Source organism: Catharus ustulatus, chromosome 4 (genome assembly GCF_009819885.2).
Source record: "Catharus ustulatus isolate bCatUst1 chromosome 4, bCatUst1.pri.v2, whole genome shotgun sequence".
NCBI lineage: Eukaryota > Metazoa > Chordata > Aves > Passeriformes > Turdidae > Catharus > Catharus ustulatus.
This window is the reverse complement of record NC_046224.1, coordinates 50,515,683-50,537,088: the sequence shown is the minus strand read 5'-3', so window position 1 is coordinate 50,537,088 and position 21,406 is coordinate 50,515,683. Positions and strand designations below refer to the sequence as shown.

Below are 21,406 nucleotides of genomic sequence, written 5' to 3'. Positions count from 1 at the left end.
CACAAAATAGCTGTAATAGCAGAAGGGTAAAAATTATTTGTATGCTTGCAGACTTATAGGATCTCAGAGCTTCTTTTCAGGGTGTACTCACTGACCACTAAAACATCCTTTGTTGTGTCTTAGTACTGTAATAGAAATTGTGAATTATGTGTTCTTAAACAGCAGTTCTTAAACCCCTGAACACAGAATGAAGCTTAACCTCAACAGAACACACACTGGAATGAAGGCCAACAAACATCTGAACCTGGCAAGCCAGTTTAGCTTCATATACTCTCATGTCAGTATGAATATGTAGTAGCAAGTTGACTTGTGGCAGTAACTCTGCACTCTTGCTCTGAATACATAAGTTTAACTTTTATAATTGCATTGAAATACAATTTTATTCTAAGTTGAAGATGCTTTGCTGGGAATTTTTTGTTTCTGGGAACAGCAGAGAGAGGATGGAATTGTACATAGTGAAGTGTGTGTTTGAGAGCTAGTCGAGTCCTGACTGGTGTGCTTTCCATCTGCAGTGCTAGTATTTGTAGGTTGCTGTATCTTAAAGTGCCTGCACTGCTCTCAGAATGATCTGCTGAAAGACAGCACTGTGGTATACACAGTCCTGCTCGTGCCTAAATTATCCACAACAAATTAATGAGAACCTGGTGCTGATTGTGTTCAGGGCATCCTGAAGCAACCACTTACTGGGCTTAAGGGTTTACTTTTAAAATGCATATTACTGGCTTACACAACAGGCTTGCACCCATGTTTAATTAATGGTGAGACATATTCTAAGTGTTTTAATGTCTCCAGCTCAGCATCTGAGGCCTGCTTCACAAGAACATTTCAAAAGATGTTGAAAATTAGTAAAGATCCTCCTTCATGCAAATTCTGATTAGTAGGAGGGGATGATTAAAAAGTGGCAGAAAACCACATTTTTACTTTCTGTGTTCTATGCCTGTCTGACCTCTACTTTTCATAGAATCACAGAATCATTTAGGTTGGAAAAGACCCTTAAGTTAATCAAATCCAAAAACTAGCTTATCACTACCAAGTCTATCACTAAGCCATGTCACAAAGTGCCATGTCCTTCAACTCCCCGATGTTTGAGGAGCCTTGTATTTGCTTTATGTAGTTGCTTTATCTACAACCAAAACAGTTTGCTGTGCCTGGTGAGAATGCACAAAGCATAGCAAGGTGCTGAGCAATCGTTCCACCTGTCACCGTGGGAGCCCCACAGTGTCATCACCGCAGCTTTGGACATGCGTGGCTTCTCAGGAATTCCCTGTGCCTGACCACATAAGCATTTGCTAATATCACAGTGGCAGAGATGCTTTGTGACTGACCAGCCAGCCTTGCTTGCCCTACAACTACATACCAAAGCCCTATTTAATGAAACCCTAACCCATCCACTTTGGAGAGGTAAGTGGACTGGCAAAGGAGATTTCACAGCGTTGCTAAGGAGGTACAGTGCTCTAACAGGACAGCTAGATATGAACTGGGTCCCCAGGCAGCCGGACAAAACAGACCTCAGCAACCCGTCACAGTCTGCTTAGAATTAACAACTGTCTTGGTCACAAGGGCCCTCACTGAATGGCTCAAGAAACACAGCATGCTCTGTGCCTCTCCACACTGTACTAGAATAATATCTTCAATAATGCATTTTAATGTACTATGTGGGCAGGAACACTTTTAGACGATGTTTTACAGATAGCAGGTTTTATTCTAGAATGTTCTGGTTCTGCTGGGTTTTTTTTTTCTTTTAATGAATTTTAATTTTGTCATTTAATGGCTGTGATTTTGCCACTTTATTTTTTACCAAATAGTTCTTAGTTTTTTGTACTGGAGCATCTGGTGCAGTTTGACATGGGAAGATGATATCTGTAACAGACCGACCTAAGCCTCTTCAAGACAGCTGTGACAAGCAGCCTGCCCACTGCGGTACAGAACCAGTTGCTGCCTTTTTCCCACTGAGTTGGCACTTCCCAGTCAACAGGCCTCTTTGGATACCCACCTGGAAAGAAAGTTTTCAGGTATTTCTCTTAGAAATAACTGCTGTGATGACACTACCTTACAAGTCCCTTGCAAGTACCAGTTGAGGCTGTTGGAGTGGGTCCAGAGGAAGGCCACAAAAATGACCAGAGGAATGGAGCACCTCCACTGTGAAGACAAACTGAGACAGGCAGGGTTGGTCAGCCTGGAGAAGAAAAGGCTCCAGGGAAACCTTACTGTGGCCTTTTGACACTTGAAGGGGACTAACAAGAATGATGGGCACAACCTTTTTGGTAGGACCTGTTGCGACAGGACAAGGGGTGGATTCTCAAAGGAGGTGGATTTAGACTAGACATCTAGGAAGAAATCTTCTACAAGGGTGATGAAATACTGGCACAGTTGGTGCCACTAGAGAGGTGAGGACGCTGCATCCCTGAAAGCATTCAAGGTCAGGTTGGATGCGGCTCTAAGCAACCTGATCTAGTTGAAACTGTCCCTGCTCATTGCAGGGGTTGGACTAGATGTCTTTAAAAGTCCCTTCCTACCTAAATTATTCTATCATTCTAAGTAGTCTGTCAGTCACAAATACTCAGTGGATTTGTTTGCAAGAAAGGGAAGACTAATCTTCTATCATTACAGGTTAGTTCACACCTTTGGGTAATAAAAGCTGAGTGGGCAGTAAAAATGATCAATAAAATCTTGACTCATTTTACTGTCTAATTTTGGAGCATTGTACACTTTCTCCTGTCAGATGCCTAACACTTATTTCTGTCCTGGGAACTGAAGCCTGTTGATCTCATGCTGTGCAGCACTGGTCTGAAAAGTGCCGATACGCTCAGTATGGCCAGTATCACAAAGAAGAAAGTTTTGTAGACACTCAGCAGGAAATAGTTCCGATTTCTGAGTGTAAGACTTGGCATGAAAGAATTAACCTTTGCTTTATCTTTTTATTTAGGTACTTAGGTATTTAGGTTTTGCTTTCTTCTTTTCTTTGTATATCTGCCTCTATGATTTTAAAGAGGGCTGTTATAGGCATTGCTATTTGCAGCCATGGTATTTTGCAATTATATTAGATTGTTCCTCCTCTTCATCAATCTAAATTCTGCATGAAAGGGGCTTTTAAACTGAACTTTCTTGCACTGCATTCACAAGGAATCAAAGTGAGCCTCCCCTTCTCTTGAGTTGCAATTCAGACTCCATCAGGTACTATCCTTGATAGCAAATGTCAGGATGGGTTGCAGATGGAGAAAGAGACAGAGAAAGAAAGGCATCTAAGCAGGTCCATGGCCACTCACAGGATTCAAGACTAACACTTACAACACATGCAGTCTTAGAAAGAGAATAGCTGTACAGTACCAATACAGTTCATTCCCACTGAGTTAATTTAAATACTGGTTACTATCTGATAGGCCAGCTCAATTTTTTACATAGTCTTCATAGCAGTCCTAGAGTGGTTGAATAAACTGTGGAAAACATACTGTGCGTGATGTACTCGACTGGAAAGGGGTTGCAACAGGACACTTAGCAGGCTTTGTCTTATCACAGTGTTTAGGTGCAGGTAACCTCTGAACAAGCATGAAACCCTCTGTGACACTGACAGTCAGAAAGACACTTCATTCGAGATGAGGAACTCCTGCAAGCCCTATGAAAAGATAATTGATGTCAACTTGTTTTTTATCTAGCCTGTGCATGAACAAGCTTTCCCTTCTCCCTGCCACTCCTTGGACTAATTAGAAAAGTATATATATTTTTTTCTGTCTGCAATTCCTGAAACATTTAAGGTATCTCTGAAGACTAATGTTATCAGAGTGTTCGATACGCAGATACCTTTGACATACATTCACTGCTTGTGAAAATGATGAGAAAATACAGAAAGTAATTAAAACCCACCATTTATACACCAGGCAGCCAATGACAAGGGACATTGGGAGTGCCTGTGGACATCTGAGGAGGACAAAGCTTTCTTTCAGCTACAGTGAAGGGAAAAGATTAGGTGGGTGTGAACAGGAGAAGGTATGATTGTTTTCTCTATGTGACAGGAGGGGTTAGGGAAATTGTTTATTTCTTTGTACCACTACAGGAAACGTCTTCGCTTATGCATGTATCTGTGGCACTGGAAGAGGCAAAGGCGTGGATTTATTTCATATTTTTTTTGCTTAGACATAGGGAAAGGACAGGTAATTTTTTTCTGTCTTTTCTGTGGAAGGGGATGAAGGGAGGTCTGTCTATGCATCTACCAGCTGTTGGGGAAAAGAATAACCTGCAAGGTTTGTATGGACTTCAAAAACGGCTGAGCATAGGTAGGACAGTTCATTTCAACGCTGTTCCAAGCGGGAGAAATGTTTAGTCTTCTATTTTTGGCAGTAGTGACGTTCGAGCTGACAAATCAGGAATTCAAAGCATTGTACTCCACAAAGCACGTCGTGCAGTTTGGAAAACAAGGCCAATAACGCCCCTCGCACTCTCAGTCTAGGCTGAGGCACTCACGCCTCCAGGGCGATCCCAAAAGCTTCTTTTCCTTTTTAAGTTTCCACTGAAACACTGCGCGTTTCAAGTTATTTATCCTTCGTCCCGCGGGGCCACCTTTGTCTCTGCGGTCTGACGGAGTGGTCCCCGCCGCCTGACGAGCCGGCCATCCCCGGCCGCTCTGCCCCACACGATTCCCACACACGCCGTTTCCCCGCGGGCATCGCCCCCTCCCCTCGCGCAGCGGGCGCTGCCGGGGCGCTGGCCGGGCGGCCGGAGCCTGCGGCGGCCGAGCCCGCGCCCGTGCCGCCCTGCCCGGGCCAACATGGCTGTGCGGCCGCGGCGCCCAACGGCCGGGCGCGCCCCGGCCCCGCGGCGGGGCCGTTGTGCGGGCGGCGGGGCCGTTGTGCGGGGCGGGCGGGCGGTGGGCGGACGTGCGGCGCCCGGGGGGAGCCGCGGGCCGCGCCGCCTCCGCGGCGGCGGACCGGTAGGGAACGGGAGGGAGCGGCGGGGAGGGACGGAAGGAGGGCACGCGGCCGACGGGGCGGGGACTGCCATCCTGAGCGCTGTTTGTCCCCGCTCCGCCGCGCGAGGAGGAGGGTCCTGTCCTGCCGCCTGATACTGCCCCCTCCTCCGTGCGAGGGGACCGGGGCGACCGGGGCGGGGGTGGGGGAGGTGATGAGCTTGGGCCGGGGGCTGCGGCGGCGGCGCGGCTGCTGCTGCTGCTGCTGCGGCGGGAGGCGACGGCGGGCCGTTGGAGGGTCTGTCCGGCCGGCCCGGGGCCAGGGGGATGCAGCGCAGGACGTGTCTGGGTCTGGGTGTAGCTGATCGGAGAAGAGAGGCAGACGCCGCCCGGAGAGGCCGAGGAGCAGCGGAGGAGAGCCACCCTGACATGCCTTTTCCTCTCCCTCCTCTCCAGCGGCCATGTTAACCAGAAAACCCTCGGCTAGCGCCGCCGCTGGTGCTGCCTACCCAGCCGGTAAGGAGAACGAGCGAGGGCCGCCGCGATCGCCAGCGCTGGGCCGGGCTGCGGAGGCCCGGCGGAGGGCACGGAGGCGGGGGGTGGTGCTCGGGGGCCCCGCGGCTGCCGCCGCAGAGGTGCCGTGTGTGTCGAACAATGATCCGCCCTCCCCCCGCGGCAGCCGAGCCCGGGGGGCCGTCGGGGGCTGCGCGCTGGGCTCCGGCGAGCCGCTGTTGTGCGCGATGCCGAGTTGGCCTCGGGGGAGCGGGGCGGGGGGAGCGGGGGCCCGAGAGAAATCGCGTAGGGAAACGACCCAAGGAGAACCGGGGATCGCCGCGAGTGCCGGAGCGGCTGCGTTTGACAAGGGGCAGCGGTGCTGCCGCCGCTTCCCGCGGCAGACTTGTGAACTCCTGGCGAGTCCCCGGCGGCGCCGGGATTTCGCCGGGCCAGACGGCTCGGGGGGAGGCGGGGGGCGCGGGCAGCCGTCCAGCCCCGAGGCGTGCGCGGAGCAGAGCCGGCTCGTTCTCCCGGTTAGGCGCCTGCCGGTGGCGGGTTAATCTGGGATGAAGGGTTTAGCTGGGCGAGCACGGCCCGCCCGCGCTATTAGCCGGATCGGTGCGTGTGTGCGCCGCGGCGGTGATTAGCTTTTAATGGCTTCTGCCCGAAGCAAGACGGGCGGCGGTGCCGGCCGAGCGCTGGAGCCGCCGCCGCCCCGACGGGCTCGGTTCCCGAGGGGCCGCCGCTGCCCGCCGCGCTCACCCCTCTGCTCTCCGCAGGCAGGGCAGGGGACAGCGGCCGCCCGCTGCCGTCTTCCCCGGGCACCGGAGCCGCGGTCTCCCGGGCAGGAGCTGGGACCGGCCCGCCGTCGCCCATCGCATTGCCGCCGCTCAGGGCCAGCAACTCTTCCCACACGGTGAGCCCGGGCAGGGGAGGGTGTGGATGGGGCGCGGGGAAGGGGAGCATGGCCCCGGGGTGTCGCGGCGCTGCTCGCCGGGTGTCCCCAGCGGCGGGACCGAGCGCGCACGGGCCCCCCGAGGCGCGCGGTGCTGGAGCAACGTGCCTTGGATTTCTGCAGGCTCCCGTGAAATGTGCATGCTTGTTGTGAGGCTGGGACCCTGTAACTGCACACATCGCTTTCTCCCATCCCAGCTCCCCCCTCCTCCCCTCCCTTCAGTCTGGTTTTGTGTATCATTTTCAGTGACAAATTCGGTCTTTCACACTCGAATAGAAGAGATGTTCTGGTGAATGCATTTTTTGAGATGAGGTTAGTCACTGTGATTAAAGTGTCGTATGGTAAAAAATTAAGGCTGCTCTTCCCTTTACGTGTCTGGTTAGCTCAGGCCGATCGCAGTCTTCCCTAGAAATAGCTATCGCTGTGCTCAGGGACAATGATTGGATGAATCTGCCTTTATTACTGCAGTAGTTTACCTATGAAGACATAACCGCTGATGGCATGAAAAGGATGTTATTTTCCGGTTCTGTGATATCTCACGTTATCTCCCACTCCTAGATAATCTACTAGGAATGAAACTTCCCAAGTATGCCACTATATATGGATAAGAGGAGTATCTCTGTCCTGAAGACATGACAGAGTAGAGAGACAGTCCATGTACTATCATGTTAACACTAAATACCTGAAATTTTTATTGCATACATTTCCTTTTAAATTCTGCAAGATTTCATACTGACCCTGAAAGGCATTGATAGCATACTTTTCATAGAATTAGTGAGTTCTTCGTGGATGCTCACATACTGTCTTTGTAAATATATGGCAGAGCTATAAATGGTAATGTGATTATAGGCTAGTGGAAGGTGAAACTGCATTTGGATATTAGTGTTTCAGTGACTTTCCATGTAACTTCAGGGTAAAACATTCAAATCCATTTATAGCAAGAATTATCTTAAATTAAAAAAAAAATCAGTATATATGTAGGGTATTCTCAAAAGGAATGAGGAGCATTCTGCAAATTCAGGGTGGAGCTGCATACTTGAGATCAACTTCATTGTATATTTATGTAGCTAGAGTATATGTCTGAATTGTTTGTTAGTATAAAAGGCCAATTTTTTTCACATTCGTATACCAGTTAAGTGCTGCTTGATTTTAGAGTTGGGGCAACAGCTTAGGGTTTTATTTAAATAAAATCATAAAAGAAAGAACATAGTACAAACAGCCTGGGCACCAATCATGCAAGTGCACTTACAATAGGGCCCACAAATATCAGGGGCTCACATGTAACAGAGCCCAGACTTAATTTAGGATTTGTGAAAGAACAGTGGTCCAGCTGTTTGTCTGTGACTACTTACTAATTTTGGAAGTACAGAATATAGGTATTTTTATACAAAGATTTTATGTATGTATATTATATATAGTGTCTGTGTATATATATTTGTATGTAAAGATGCAGTCTTTTAAAAAGTCTTCAAGGGATGTTAAAGTGTTACATTTCTGTGTTTCAAGTATCTTTACAAGTGTATGATTGTGTATGTGTGCATATGTTTATATGTAGCACATATATGTGCACTTATGGAAGCACACGGGAATGATCAAGCACTACATGGCTATGCATCATGTCCCTCTAGATTCTGACTGTTCCAAAGTGTCTTTCCTTCGTGATAAAGAGCCTACTCTACAGTGTTTATTTAGCCTTGGGTGCTATTACAGAAATGCCTCATACTGCCTTTGTAGGTGGTTATTTTTTGGTTGGCTAACATAACTTTTTGTGGTAAGGATCAGATGTGACACCAGAATGCTGGATCATAACCTGAAAAAAAAGGGGGGGGCAGTATCTGTTTGATAAACTTAGGCCTGCTGACCTCAGCTGACACTGACAGATTGAAACCATTGGTTTTGTATCCCACCACTTCCTCCAATCTGACCTTTTTAAAACGTGTACTTTCAATTTTCTTAAATTATTTTCCTTCTTTGTGTTCATTTGTTTATCCTGTTTTCATTGATGTTGTATCTATGTGGCTTCTGTAGTAGCCAAAACCAGAGTATTTCTGTTTGTGTTTCAAACTTGCAGAAGGTGTGGTGTGCTTAAGTGGGTGAACTGCTGGTGTTCATTTATATATGTGTGCATAGTATGTATACTAGTTCTGAGAGAAACTGAGATTGAAGTTATGTTTTGTTTAAGCTAAAGGGTTTTTCCTTTAATGCAGACAGGGAAGAAATCAACTACCTGTCATATTTCTTGCTTGTGTGATCCAACCTCTTCTGAACCTGTTGGTCTCCTACTGTCAATTGAAGTTTCAATGTTTGGAAGATTATAAATAGCACGGGTAGAAGAGCAGGGAAGATGCTGTTTCACACCAGCTTCATAAAATGAGACAGAGGTTTTGGTGGCAGTCTTTGCAAGCACAGCAGCCTTTGTTGCTAAGCAGGCAGGGTTGTGTGTTGTACAAAGGAAAGGTTTTGTTTATTTTTTTTAAATGTGCCTTCATCCTAGGCTTATTTGTGCATGCTTCCATCTCTGACTGTCTTTTTTTGCCTTGTGGTGGAAAACATGAACCTATTTCCAACCCCTTGTCCTCTTCATTTTCCTTTCCAAAATCACTGCTTTCTCTTTGGAAGCCTTAAGTTCTTGCCTTGATGATTGAAACCTTTTTCCGTTCATTCTCTCCTATTTCATTATGGTGTTCTTACATCCAGTTGACATACTGCAGTAGAGATTATCTTGCTTGCCTGCTGCTCTGCTTGTGTAAATCCCAACCTGTCTGTGAGTCCCTGTTCCAGACTCGTCTCTGTCTTCTGCCTGGCTCTCTGTTCTTTCTTACTTGGCATGTATTCCTGCATTCTGCACTGTTCCTGTTTCTCTTGCAGTATAGCAGTATTAATGTTTTTATCCTCCTGTCTAGTTCTGTAAAACAACCCATTTACAATGCATGATTCAGTGCCCTCCCTCCTTCAATCCCTTTCTAAGATTTCTGTACAGCAAACCTATTTTCTTTTGCCGCCAACATTGAATGTTTATCCACATCTTCTGCATCAGTCATTGTATTAATCTTGACTTTTTTAAATTTAATTTTTAAATTGACTTAGATTATAATGGAACACAAATTCCTGGACTCTGTTAATACAAATATCTGATAGGTCACATGCTGCCAATTTTTGCTGTTGTCATCTGCTTTAAAGCAGGTAAAACCAAAACAAATACCTTCTTGTGGTGTTTTCATGCATTAAATTGCCACAGAAATGCTGTCGCATTTGAGTGGAAATAACTGTGCAGTCGTGACCTGGATTTTACTATATCTAGTTTTCTTTGGATGTTTCTTCCTCTATTTAAAATTTGTATCCAGGGGCAATATGAGGTTATCTTCACTTTCAAAGGCTATGGTGGTCAGCTGTGAAATTTGGGTTCCAGATGGTGACTGTGGTGCTATGGGGATTGCAGTACTTTTGGACACATCTCTCATATTTGTACAGTTCGTCTCACCCAAGGGGTTCAATTTAGTGTGCATTGACTGTCCTTTGAGTTTCATCATGTGTGATAAATGCAGGGTGTCCCAGAAGTATCCAAACTCATTGCACCCCTAAACAGAATGATAAAATTTAAGTATCGGTATCACTCTTGAGGCATAGTTCAGTCTGTGAAAATATTTGCTATATGAAGTTAAAGTTAACTTTTCAAAAAATAAGCTTATATGGACCAGATGCAACAACAGCAATAATCCGAATGGTATGTTCCTTTTACTTCTCTTGTTGAGCCACAAGCTCAACAAAGGCTTAGTCTTTTTTGGTGTATAAAACCCATACTCAGGATAAAACCATTAGGGATAATCAATTATTATTATTATTATTATTATTATTATTATTATTATTATACTAATTAGCAAGTATTTTTAATTCTGAACAGAGGAATGTTGCTGAATTAGTTTATCAAGGACAAAGAAGGCCTTTTGTGCATTTACTCAGGCTTTTGTTTTGTACTCAACAAAATAGGCAGTGAAGCATGCTACACCTGATACCATATGCCTCCTGTGTGTTTGACGCTGTAGGGCTGAAACTGGCACACCCAGATATGCTGTAAAGAAAAAGGCATATAGTGTAACAGTTATTCTTTAATTAAGTTACTACTTTAGAACACTGTTTCTCCCTTTGTCCTCATCTGTGCGAAGTAATAGCAGATAATGATATCTTGTTCCTGTGCAGCATTTCGGCAGGCCATCATGATTTCTCTATTATTAAGATTCATTTTACAAGCCTTTTTATATTTTGATTGACAGCAAAATCTTTTTTTCTGTGGTTTTGCTCAAAATAAAATGATAATATATAGCTGAATCATGTGTCTGTCTTGGGTGCTAATAATCATTGGAAGTGACTGTTACAAAGATGAAATACAATAAAATTACATAATATCTTAATGCATTTGGATGATAAAGCTGAGAAGAGGTGTATGCTGCTGTGGGGTTCAGTCCTCTCAGTAGTCTTGTAAAAGGTCTTGAAACAGATCAATGCGTTGTGTGAGTGTACTGCAAAGTTGTGGATGGGTTTGCCAACTTGTCAGCAGGCTGGATTCATTTTTATGCACCTTCTGTGTTTTTAGGTCTGTAGCTTAAGTATAGTAAGTTACTGTTCTACTTCTGCTTCTAAATCTATTTGTGAAGGCAAAAGAAACCCAAATAATACCACCCTCAACTTAAGGTTTTGTTGCTTTTCTATTTATTTATTGATATAGTTTTGGTTTGTTTTCTTTGGTGTATCTTCTTCAAAGATTAGGTGAATGTTTTTGGCATAGTCATCAACTTCCATAAAATGAACATACCAAAGTAAAAGTAAAATCTTGATGGTGATTTTGAAGTTATGAGAAAGGAGTAAGAAAGAAAATAAATGCTGCGTTGTAACGTTTGCTCTTATGTAATTGATGGTGTCAGAAGATTCAGGAAGATGAGTTCAAGCTCACTAGTGATTTCAATATATTTTATAGACTTGCAGCATTAGGTTTTTGATTGTATGTGCTACAAAAATACTTAAATTTTAGAAGATGTGGATGGATTTGAGCACAGACAATACAATATATAATCAGTAACCTTCATAAGTGCATGCAGGTGATCCGTTCTGTATGTTGTTGGTTCTGGAATTTATGGATCCGCCTGCAGAAGCAAAATGGAGATGTTATAAACCTCTTGTGGTTTCAGCTGAAAGGCTGATGGAGCTTCTGTGTACTAACAGTTTGGTACTGGACTAAGAAGGCTGTAGTCTTTTGTAGCTTGCCAAGCCCATTAGTTGTGGTTCAGGAACTCAAGGTGTTGCTGCTGAAGCCTGAGGAGCTTGTGAGCAGTACAAGCCTGAACTTGACAGCAATCTCAGACACCTAAGTAGCCAGAAGTAGATAGGCAGAGCAAAGGACTGGTGAAAATCCAACCCTCACCCAGGTTGAAAATAGATGGCGAAAGTCTGTTTTGCATATGGACTTCATGGTCTGTTGTGTCTGATAGCTCCTGTTGTGCTTTTTTGAAAGAAGAGAGGGCTCTCTTCTTCTGTGCAGCTTTTGGAATAGAGCCTGTGATAATGTGGTGTTTTCTACAAAGAAAGCCAGCGCTACTGTCTGCATCTGCATTTGCATTCCCAAGCAGCAGCTGACTGAAACTGGCAAAACCAGTCACTTAGGATTTGGGTTGAAGTTGGAATAATGTTGGTGATTTCATTCTGCTGCTGGGAAAAAAACGCCAATCTGTCAGCACCATGAATCTGCCTGAAGATGCAGGAAGCAGAGCTACATGGTTTACACTTTAGAGCATGTTCACAAAGATACTTTAGAAAAAAACTGTTGAGAGGGAATAAATATGAGTCTTTTTCCAAGCCCTGAAGAACTTCTCAGTACATGTACCAAGCAAGCAGTGCTTGGGAAGGGTGGAAAATAGTTAACTGTGAAAACAATTGTCTTGAAGAAAAAAAAAATTCAAAATGTGAGCTGTGGCAATGAGTACTTGGGTTAAAAAGCTCTTGAAGATTACTTTCACAACAATACTCTTTCTTCCTCATTGTGTACATTAGTATTGCCTACTCCCAACTTGTCTAGATATGTTCTGCTTTTGTTCAATTAGTACCTAGAACTTCCTAGCTTGAGTCTTTGGAATTGTATGTTTACTCTGCTGCTTCGTTACGCCTTTTTAGCACAGGTCTGCAATGCTGTATGTGCTGAACCTATGACACATCACATTAACTAGATCTGGTTCTTCTGAAATGGATGATCTAGCAACTCTTGAGGAAATTTTTTTTTTCCTGTGTGGTAGCTGCTGTTTATATAGAGGATGAGGGCAGCCTTCAAGAAACTGCTAGTGCAGTGTGCCTCAAACTTGACCTGAAGGAATTGCCTGTAGCATGATAAGTCCTCTTAATGATTTAATTTCTGGTGCTTTTGAGACATCAAAATAGGAAGGAAGTTTTTGTTGATTTCCTGTATATTCTTCGTTGTGCTTAGTGTTACAAACATCTTTGTTCTGAATTGTGATTGTGTGGTAGTGTTTTCTATGGAATTGATCAAATTTGATGGTGTGAGCCTAAATTTCTCTGCAAACAAACATACACAGTCAAACTGCAATGGTGTATGAACCGATTATTCAACATCAGTCAAAATGGAATCAGAAGGGCAGTCAGCTTGGAAGAAGCAGTCCCCAAGAGCTCATGTTCTTATATTACATGAGTTTCAGAGCTGCAAATTTCAAAATAGTGTCCAAAGGTGAAGCTGGTGTCCAACTGGCAAGTCTTTGGGAACAAGTAACTGAATTTACAAAAATATGCTTCTGCCCTATCAGAGTGATACCTTAACAGAAGCACAGAGTATGTTCGAGCCTGCCTTGCATGTCTGGGTTTTCTCATTAGGAAGCACTTCTGCTGTTGCAGCACAGATTTCATTGCCTCGTATCACAGCACACAACTGTCATTTTCTGATTTCATTTCAACAACCTTAAGTGAACAGGGAATGTGTTATCCTTAGTTGCCTAGGAAAAATACGGTTCCGATGAAAAGTGCTCTCAACCCTGGCTTGATCATCTGTCTGACAGTATCAGTGAACTTTTCGTTACTAATTTGACATAAATATTAAGACTGGTGAATCAGCTGGAGAGGCAGCAAGGGAATTCTTCCCACATTTGTGTAAGACCAGGCAGAAGGCAAACTAATTATCCTCTACTTGAGAGCAAATGAGGAATTCTAAGACAGCTATTTTTGTGGCAGGTAAATTTCTTGTTTCTTCTTAAAAATAACAGGTTTGGAGCAATAGTTGCTTTCATACCCCAATACTTTGCTGTTTGTTTGCTTGAAAATGCTGAATGCTGCTGTTTATTCCCAGTACACACTGTCAAGAACAAATCTGATTTCTAAAATCTATTAGTGCTTTTTTCCCATTCCTTTAAAATAAAGTTACTGTATATTCCTCAAGGCAAATATTTACTCTCTAGTCAAGTCTGCAATAAGGCCCCAAATCTCATTTTGGTTAAAAGTTATTGTTAGACTGGTTTGGGAAAGTGCTAAAGGATATGTTTATTCTTCATTGATCGGAATGTTTTGCTGAACTACAACTGTCGCAATTGCAAGCAGTAAGTTACATTCTTGAACTTCAGAAATGTGTGGGTTCTTTTGTGAGTGTCACAGCACATTCCTTATTACTTAAAAATGTATCTGGAACTTCTGATATACAGCAAATTTAGGAACAAGTTAAAATCTTGATTTCTGAGAACAGGTGATGAGAACATAAGCCATTTAAGTTTTAGCAGGCATTGCATGTTATCTTCACCATCCTTAAAACTGCTGCTATTTTTTAGAAAGTCTGATGTCCCTCAAGCATGCGTCTTGATGTTACAGGTCTTCTGCCTTGAAGATTCTTGGAGATATTGTTAGCTTCTCATGGTAGCATATTCATGATTGCATTGTTGCAGACATTTTGGAGAGTCATGAAAATAGCATTTGAGAAACAAGAATTAGGAAATTTAATAGCATCCAGCAGTATCACAGTATGCATGATGTATTTTTTAGATTCTCTTTAAAAAATTGACATCTAAGAAGACACTTTGTTTTGAGGTAATTTAGGCAGAATGGAGGATTGCAGTGTGAATGTTGAAGCGTGGAATTAATTTCTTTCTTTTTAACCTGGGTATGTATTTATTTTCAATTTTAGGTTGGAAGCAGTAAGCACACAATGAATGAGCACCTACATGTTGGTAGCCATGGACAAATCCAGGTTCAGCAGCTCTTTGAAGATAATAGTAACAAGAGAACGGTTCTGACAACGCAGCCAAATGGACTTACAACACTAGGCAAATCTGGATTGCCAGTGGTTCAGGACAGACAGTCGGAGAGTGCCCACAGGCGACAAGGGAGCTCCAGCTCTTTAAAATCTACAGATGGACCAGGGAAGGTGAAAGCCTCTGTTGTCACACCAGAGCAAGCAATGAAGCAATACATGCAAAAATTAACATCTTTTGAGCATCATGAGATTTTTAACTACCCTGAAATCTACTTCTTGGGTCCAAACGCAAAGAAGCGGCAAGGTGTGATTGGCGGTTCAAACAACTGTGGGTATGATGATGACCAAGGGTCTTACATACAAGTACCCCATGATCATATTGCATACCGGTATGAAGTCCTGAAAGTTATAGGGAAAGGAAGCTTTGGGCAGGTGGTGAAGGCCTACGATCACAAGATGCATCAGCATGTGGCACTAAAAATGGTGAGAAATGAAAAACGTTTCCACCGCCAAGCTGCGGAAGAAATTAAGATCCTGGAACATCTCCGGAAACAAGATAAGGATAACAACATGAATGTTATTCACATGTTGGAAAACTTCACATTCCGCAGCCATATCTGCATGACATTTGAGTTGCTGAGCATGAACCTGTATGAATTAATAAAGAAAAACAAGTTTCAGGGCTTTAGCCTACCTTTGGTTCGGAAGTTTGCCCACTCAATTTTACAGTGCTTGGATGCTTTGCACAAAAACAGAATCATTCACTGTGACCTTAAACCTGAGAACATTCTGTTGAAACAACAGGGTAGAAGTGGTATTAAAGTGATTGATTTTGGCTCAAGTTGTTACGAGCATCAGCGTGTCTACACTTACATTCAGTCACGGTTTTATCGTGCACCCGAAGTCATCCTTGGTGCTCGTTATGGGATGCCCATAGATATGTGGAGCTTGGGCTGTATCCTAGCAGAGCTTCTGACCGGTTATCCACTTTTACCTGGAGAAGATGAAGGAGACCAGCTGGCTTGTATGATTGAACTATTGGGCATGCCTTCTCCAAAACTCTTAGATTCATCCAAGCGAGCAAAAAACTTTGTGAGCTCCAAGGGTTATCCCCGCTATTGCAGCATCACAACCTTGTCTGATGGCTCTGTAGTGCTTAATGGTGGACGCTCTCGGAGGGGAAAACTGCGTGGCCCACCGGAGAGCAGAGAGTGGGGTAGCGCATTAAAGGGATGTGATGATCCCCTCTTCCTTGACTTCTTGAAACAGTGTTTAGAATGGGATCCTGCTGTCCGTATGACACCCAGCCAGGCTTTGCGGCATCCCTGGCTAAGGAGACGGCTGCCAAAACCTCCAACCGGGGAAAAGGCTTCAGCAAAGAGACTTACAGAGAGTACTGGTGCTATAACTTCAATTTCCAAGTTACCTCCAACATCAAGCTCAGCTTCAAAACTGAGGACTAACTTGGCACAGATGACAGATGCCAATGGGAATATTCAGCAAAGAACAGTGTTGCCAAAACTCGTTAGCTGAGTTTGAAAAACCCAATGCTGTTAATACGAGAGATACAATGTGGCTGAGCCTTATTTGTATGAAAAATTAGCTCAGATATGCATTTTTATTTGCTCAATAAATCTATTCATTTGTATCTTTCAGCACTCATTTTAAATGTAATTTTAAAAGTTAATTTTGTTTTTATAAAAAATACGGGGACAATGCTTTAAGTTTTTATACTTATTTTTTAAAATGTTTGTCTTCTACAGTACAATTAGCCTTACTGTAACTAATGTGACACAGTAATAAACATCAGTGGCAGGCCACTGGTTACAACATGACTGTCATGCATTGCAGCGTGGTATCAGAGGTATTAACCTTTCTCTTCCATGGTTCATATTAGTTTTAACCTGGGGTAAATTTGAAAGACTACCTTTTTTGGATTTTATGGGTTTGGTCTGGATTCTGTGCACACTCACATCTACAACTGACTGGTCTCTGGGGAGAACACTCAAGGAATACAGTTAAGCGCTTGTAAACTTGTAGTTTTAAAGTGGAGCCATAGCATGTTCTATTGCCATTTTTTATGTGGCAGTCCAGAGAAAGTCATGGTATAACTAAAGGTACTGTCACCTCCTATGGAATACTTTCTCTATTTAAAAGTAATGGGCTTTGATTAAAATGTCACTTAAACATAATGCAAAAAATAACATCGGGGCTAAAATGATTCTCTTACCTTGCGTGCCGTGTGGTAGAGTGAGAGGAATGGGTAGTCTTGGAAAGCATGAAAATGGCAATATGTCTGTTTCTCTGAATTTGAAAGTGGTTGATTAGTTGGTAAAGCAAATGTTCTGAACTTTGTTTCAGGTCTGTAACATTGAGCATTCACCTTTTTTCAGTTTTGTTTTTTTCCCCCCATCTCTTTTCTGTTTTTTCTAATGTGCATCTTGATCTCCCAAAATCACATAGGCAGAAGTGCTCATTCTGTCAGTATTATGCTGTAACTTCTAGACTGTTAATCTACGTGGATTTCAAGGTTGCTTTTATTTCCTCAGACAATGTTTGAGCGACTGTGTCTTCTGTGGTACATTTACACTTCAGATCAAATCTGCATGTAGGGGCAAACATGATGTTACTACATTGCTTCCTGTAGAGGAGTACATCACCTTAGACAGCTTAACTGTAGAAGGAAAGATCCTCAGTGGAAAGCTTTTCGGTTGGAAGACACCATCCTAGATAGTTTCTCATAAGGGAAAATTATCACAGGAAAGCTAAGCACTTGGAATTTGATTTAATCTTTGGCATGTGGATGAAAATTAACTTTGAAAGCACAGTTAGAGGTATGTGTAGATTTGTTCACGTGTGTGTGCTAATGCTTGGTTTTTCTTTTTTACTTTTAACTGCATTCATGGAAGAAAGATGGTCTACTAAAGAATAGGATCTAGACCTATGAGAGAGGTATTCACATGTTGTAGCATGTTTTCAACAGGAACATTTTGAAATCTGAGATCCGTATTTTAATGCGTACAATGGCTGTGGTCTACATTGGATGTATAAAACATACGAAAAGGGAATTTTATTAAACAAAGTAGAACAATCCAGAAAGGTTTATGGTTGCTAGAACAAGACATACTAGAATGGATTACATTTAACCTCAGTAACTTTACTTATAAACAACATTTATATGCACAGATTTTACTGAGTTACTTGTACAAATTATGAAAATTACTTAAAGCATGGTCCCCGAGAGGCCAAGAAAGTTTCCGGTTAAGTTCTCCTTCATATTCGTTAATTTACCACTTACAGCTTAATTTTTGTTTGTTGGTTTGTTTTATTTTTATTTTAATGTAAGACTGGGGGAGGGATATAAAGAAAAAAATGACAGAATTCTCAGGAAACATATCACTGAACTTCTTGCCAAAAAGTCAACACCTAAAGAAGCTCCAAAATAATTTCTGAGTAGAGGATGTTGATTGATAAATGTAAAAATTAGACTGTCAATCAACCATTTTTCTTACTTTTGAAAATAAGATAATTTCCTGCCTCTAGTCAAATTAAATTATTTAGTGTTAACTGTTCACAACTTTATACAATGTGTGTAAGTGCAATATGTAAACATGTATGAAATCATGTTAAAAATGAAATATAATACTTCTAAGAAAAGTGGGGTTTAGAATATGAATATCCAGTAAATTATGGTCAGTAAATTCTAAGTCTGGAAAAGAGATGTATTAATTTTCATGTAAAATTAACTAACTCTCATGACTGTGGGAATACAGTGCTATGTATTTTTCTACAGTAACAGGGAATCTTTACTTCCTCCACCACCTACTTGGCTTTACCACTCCTTTCTACCTTAACTCTTCCTGCAAAAGTTGGGAAATAGGGATACTGATGTTAAGGGCAAAAGAAGAATCATCTCCCTTGATATTTTTTAAAGCAGACATTGATACATGTTCCTGCCTTTTGTGGCAATTTAAGGTGAAAACATTAATCATGTTCATGGGTCATTAATGGGCTACAACCACTAAATTTTATTTTTCATATAACCAGTTCTTAATGCCAATAATGCATTTATGATCCACCTTCTTCATAAATGCTACCGGAAACTTAAAGGCCAAAATATAGTGTGAAGAGCTATTTTTTTAACCCAGATACAGTGGAACTTCCTCTATACTAAAGGAGCAGCTACATCAAGGTTTTTAAGTGATGTAGCTGCATTTTATTGTAGCTTATTTATACCTGTAAAAAAAAAGCGGGGGGAGGGGGGAAGGACATTGCCTCTTGCTTTGATGTGATTTTATTCTAAGGGCTCTGATAATTAGGCTGATAGAAGTTGGCTTGGAAACAGTGCTTAGTCTCACATGTTACCATTGTCTGGGGACGTCTGAGCTATTTTCAGATTTAGTAACAGCACAGTGTTGTCTTTGGTTGCAGTCTCACTTGGCTCAGTTTCTTGCACCGCTGGTGTGTTCATTACCACTTAAGTGTTAGAACAAGAGAGTGATGCAAGATGTGTAGATTAAGGATAGAGGATGGATTGTGCCCTTGGTGTTAACAATGTGCCTTTTGTTACAAATGCATCTTGGCCTCTTTAACCCTTGGAATACTGCTTAGTAGGGATGAAATCTATTTTTAAGTGCTATACTGTCTTAAAACATCCTGTTGATGATCGAGGCCTTAATAGAAACAATAAGGCAATCACACTGCTGGGGTGGAGAGGATACTCAGTTCTTGTAGTACCATCTCATTAAGGGGTTAAAGATGGCCCTTCCTCATTGGTTGTACTTTAACATCAAATTGATTTTTTTGTTTTAATAATTTTTTGTTATAGTGACACTAGACAGAAATCAACTGTATTTGTAAAAGTTTACCTCAAACTCTTTAGTTTTATAGTGTGATTTAATCCCAGGGCATTTGGTATGAACCAAAGTGCATTCCTTTTATATGTGCCTGGCTCTTATAAAAGTGACCAGGGATTTTTACAATTTGGGTGCAAGGCACTTAAGCCACTTTTAACTTGGTGGGTGGTTTGGAGTTACAAATGACTTCTTGGGAATGTTGAAAACACTTAAGACATAAGTAGCATCGGGCAATATTAAAATCTTTAAGAAAGGGTGTGCATTATTCAATGCTCTCCATTTGTTAATTTTTTTCCATCAGTAATATTTGTGATAAATACAAAAAGAACTCTTTTTACAGTCAGCAAAGATTAGAATATTGCCCAGTGTAATGCTATGGTAGCATTTGAATAAAATAACATTTGTGAATTATTGTTTCTAGGGGCTTGTACATCTCTGCTACAAATTGTAATTACTCAATTCAACTGCTACAATTGCGTCTAAGCAGTAGCTTGGGTTTTTATTGGGCAATGACTTAGACACGTGACTGTAATATGCTGCAACTGTGTGTACTGAAAACATGTGAAAAATGATTGAATGTGGACTGTGTATATATTTATGTATAATTTTCTGTGAGATGCTGCTGTTGCCACTTAACATTAAAGATGTTGTAGTGGGTTTTAATCCTAGTGGCCAGTTTTATGATACTGTATGTATTGTACAGCTGATGACAGGAGTTAAGACTGTTCTAGTGAATATTTGTTACATTTTATTGTTGTGGCCAGAGATCATTTCAGAATAAAATTTTATGTCCTACTTTAATTCTGTCCACTGTACTTTGGGTGTTTTGTAGTCATAAAGAGAGCCCTTGGAATGCTGACATTTCTTAAATGTGGAGAGGCGAAGGCCTCTCCTAGCCTGATCAGTCAGTGGCAGCAGGGCCTTTGACCTCAACTTGCTCGTGTCCATTGCTGGAGGATGACTCTTCTGCTTTATGTGTCTTGACAACCTTGAATATTGCCCAAAGGCTGCTTTTCTTGTGGTTTCTAAAGTTCTTCTTAGGACTTAGAAAATAATATGTTTTGTATTTTTATTTGCCCCATATTCGAGGGAAAAGATCTTTGGCAGGAATTTTGTGGACGTGGCTGTTAAACTCTTTTTAGCTGCTTTTGAAAGATTTTTAAAAATAACAGTCGGTCTGATTTTATAAGAAATACTTGATTGAGACAGGTACAGTGTGTATTCTATTTCTTAAATCTACTTTTAAAAGATCCAGATTTCTGCACTAGTGTTTGTTTCAGATTGAGTTTTCAGAGCTTGTCAGACTTTGTCAAGTCCCAGGATAATGAGAACATGCTAAACAGGCTAGACTGAGCTGAGTTCTGTTCGCGAATACATCCAGAGTAATTTCACTGTTTAGCACAGAACTGTCTTGTAAGTGATTGGCCACATTCTCTACTTGGTAATGTCCATGTGCACCCAGAGCAGTTTCTCTGAAAAGCTTTCTGGTTTGGGTGAGTCCAGGCTGAAATCAAGGGATATCAATTAGACTTTTTTACTGTCTCCTGTTCAGCATAGTTGGCAGACTTTAGAGCACAAACCCCATCAATATTAAATACAGATAAATACAGTTTACAGCCCCAAAAAGCAGTCAGCCAGACATTACATCTTTATGGCTTGTTTGTGACTGTTCTTCTGAGGACAAAGGCCTTTTTTTGGTTTTAGTTAGTTGAACTTTTTTTATGGAAAAAAGTTTAACTAACTCCAACCATCTAATCCTCTTGTCAGCTTTTGCACTCTTTTGTCACCTTTTTTTTTTTCATTTGAGGAAGGGTCAGGGCCATCTCAATTGATTTCAGTTGTCTGGAAGTTGGCTTTTGGCCTGTGCCATTTGCTGAGACTCCCAGTTACTGGTGGAGAATTTGTGTTGCCCTCTGCCAACACTTTCTAGTCTTTAAGAGCTGAGATCCCTCCCTAAAAAAGAGACC

General features: G+C 42.2%; 1 protein-coding gene across 1 annotated transcript; it reads left to right on the top strand.

The window, feature by feature from the left end:
• Positions 1-5,151: 5,151 nt before the first annotated feature.
• On the top strand, positions 5,152-20,240 carry DYRK2 (dual specificity tyrosine phosphorylation regulated kinase 2). The gene is made up of 3 exons (XM_033058362.1): positions 5,152-5,416; positions 6,175-6,311; positions 14,515-20,240. Exons 1-3 carry the CDS (start codon positions 5,362-5,364, stop codon positions 16,114-16,116), a joined length of 1,794 nt encoding a protein of 597 aa, XP_032914253.1. The 5' UTR covers positions 5,152-5,361; the 3' UTR covers positions 16,117-20,240.
• Positions 20,241-21,406: the final 1,166 nt, after the last annotated feature.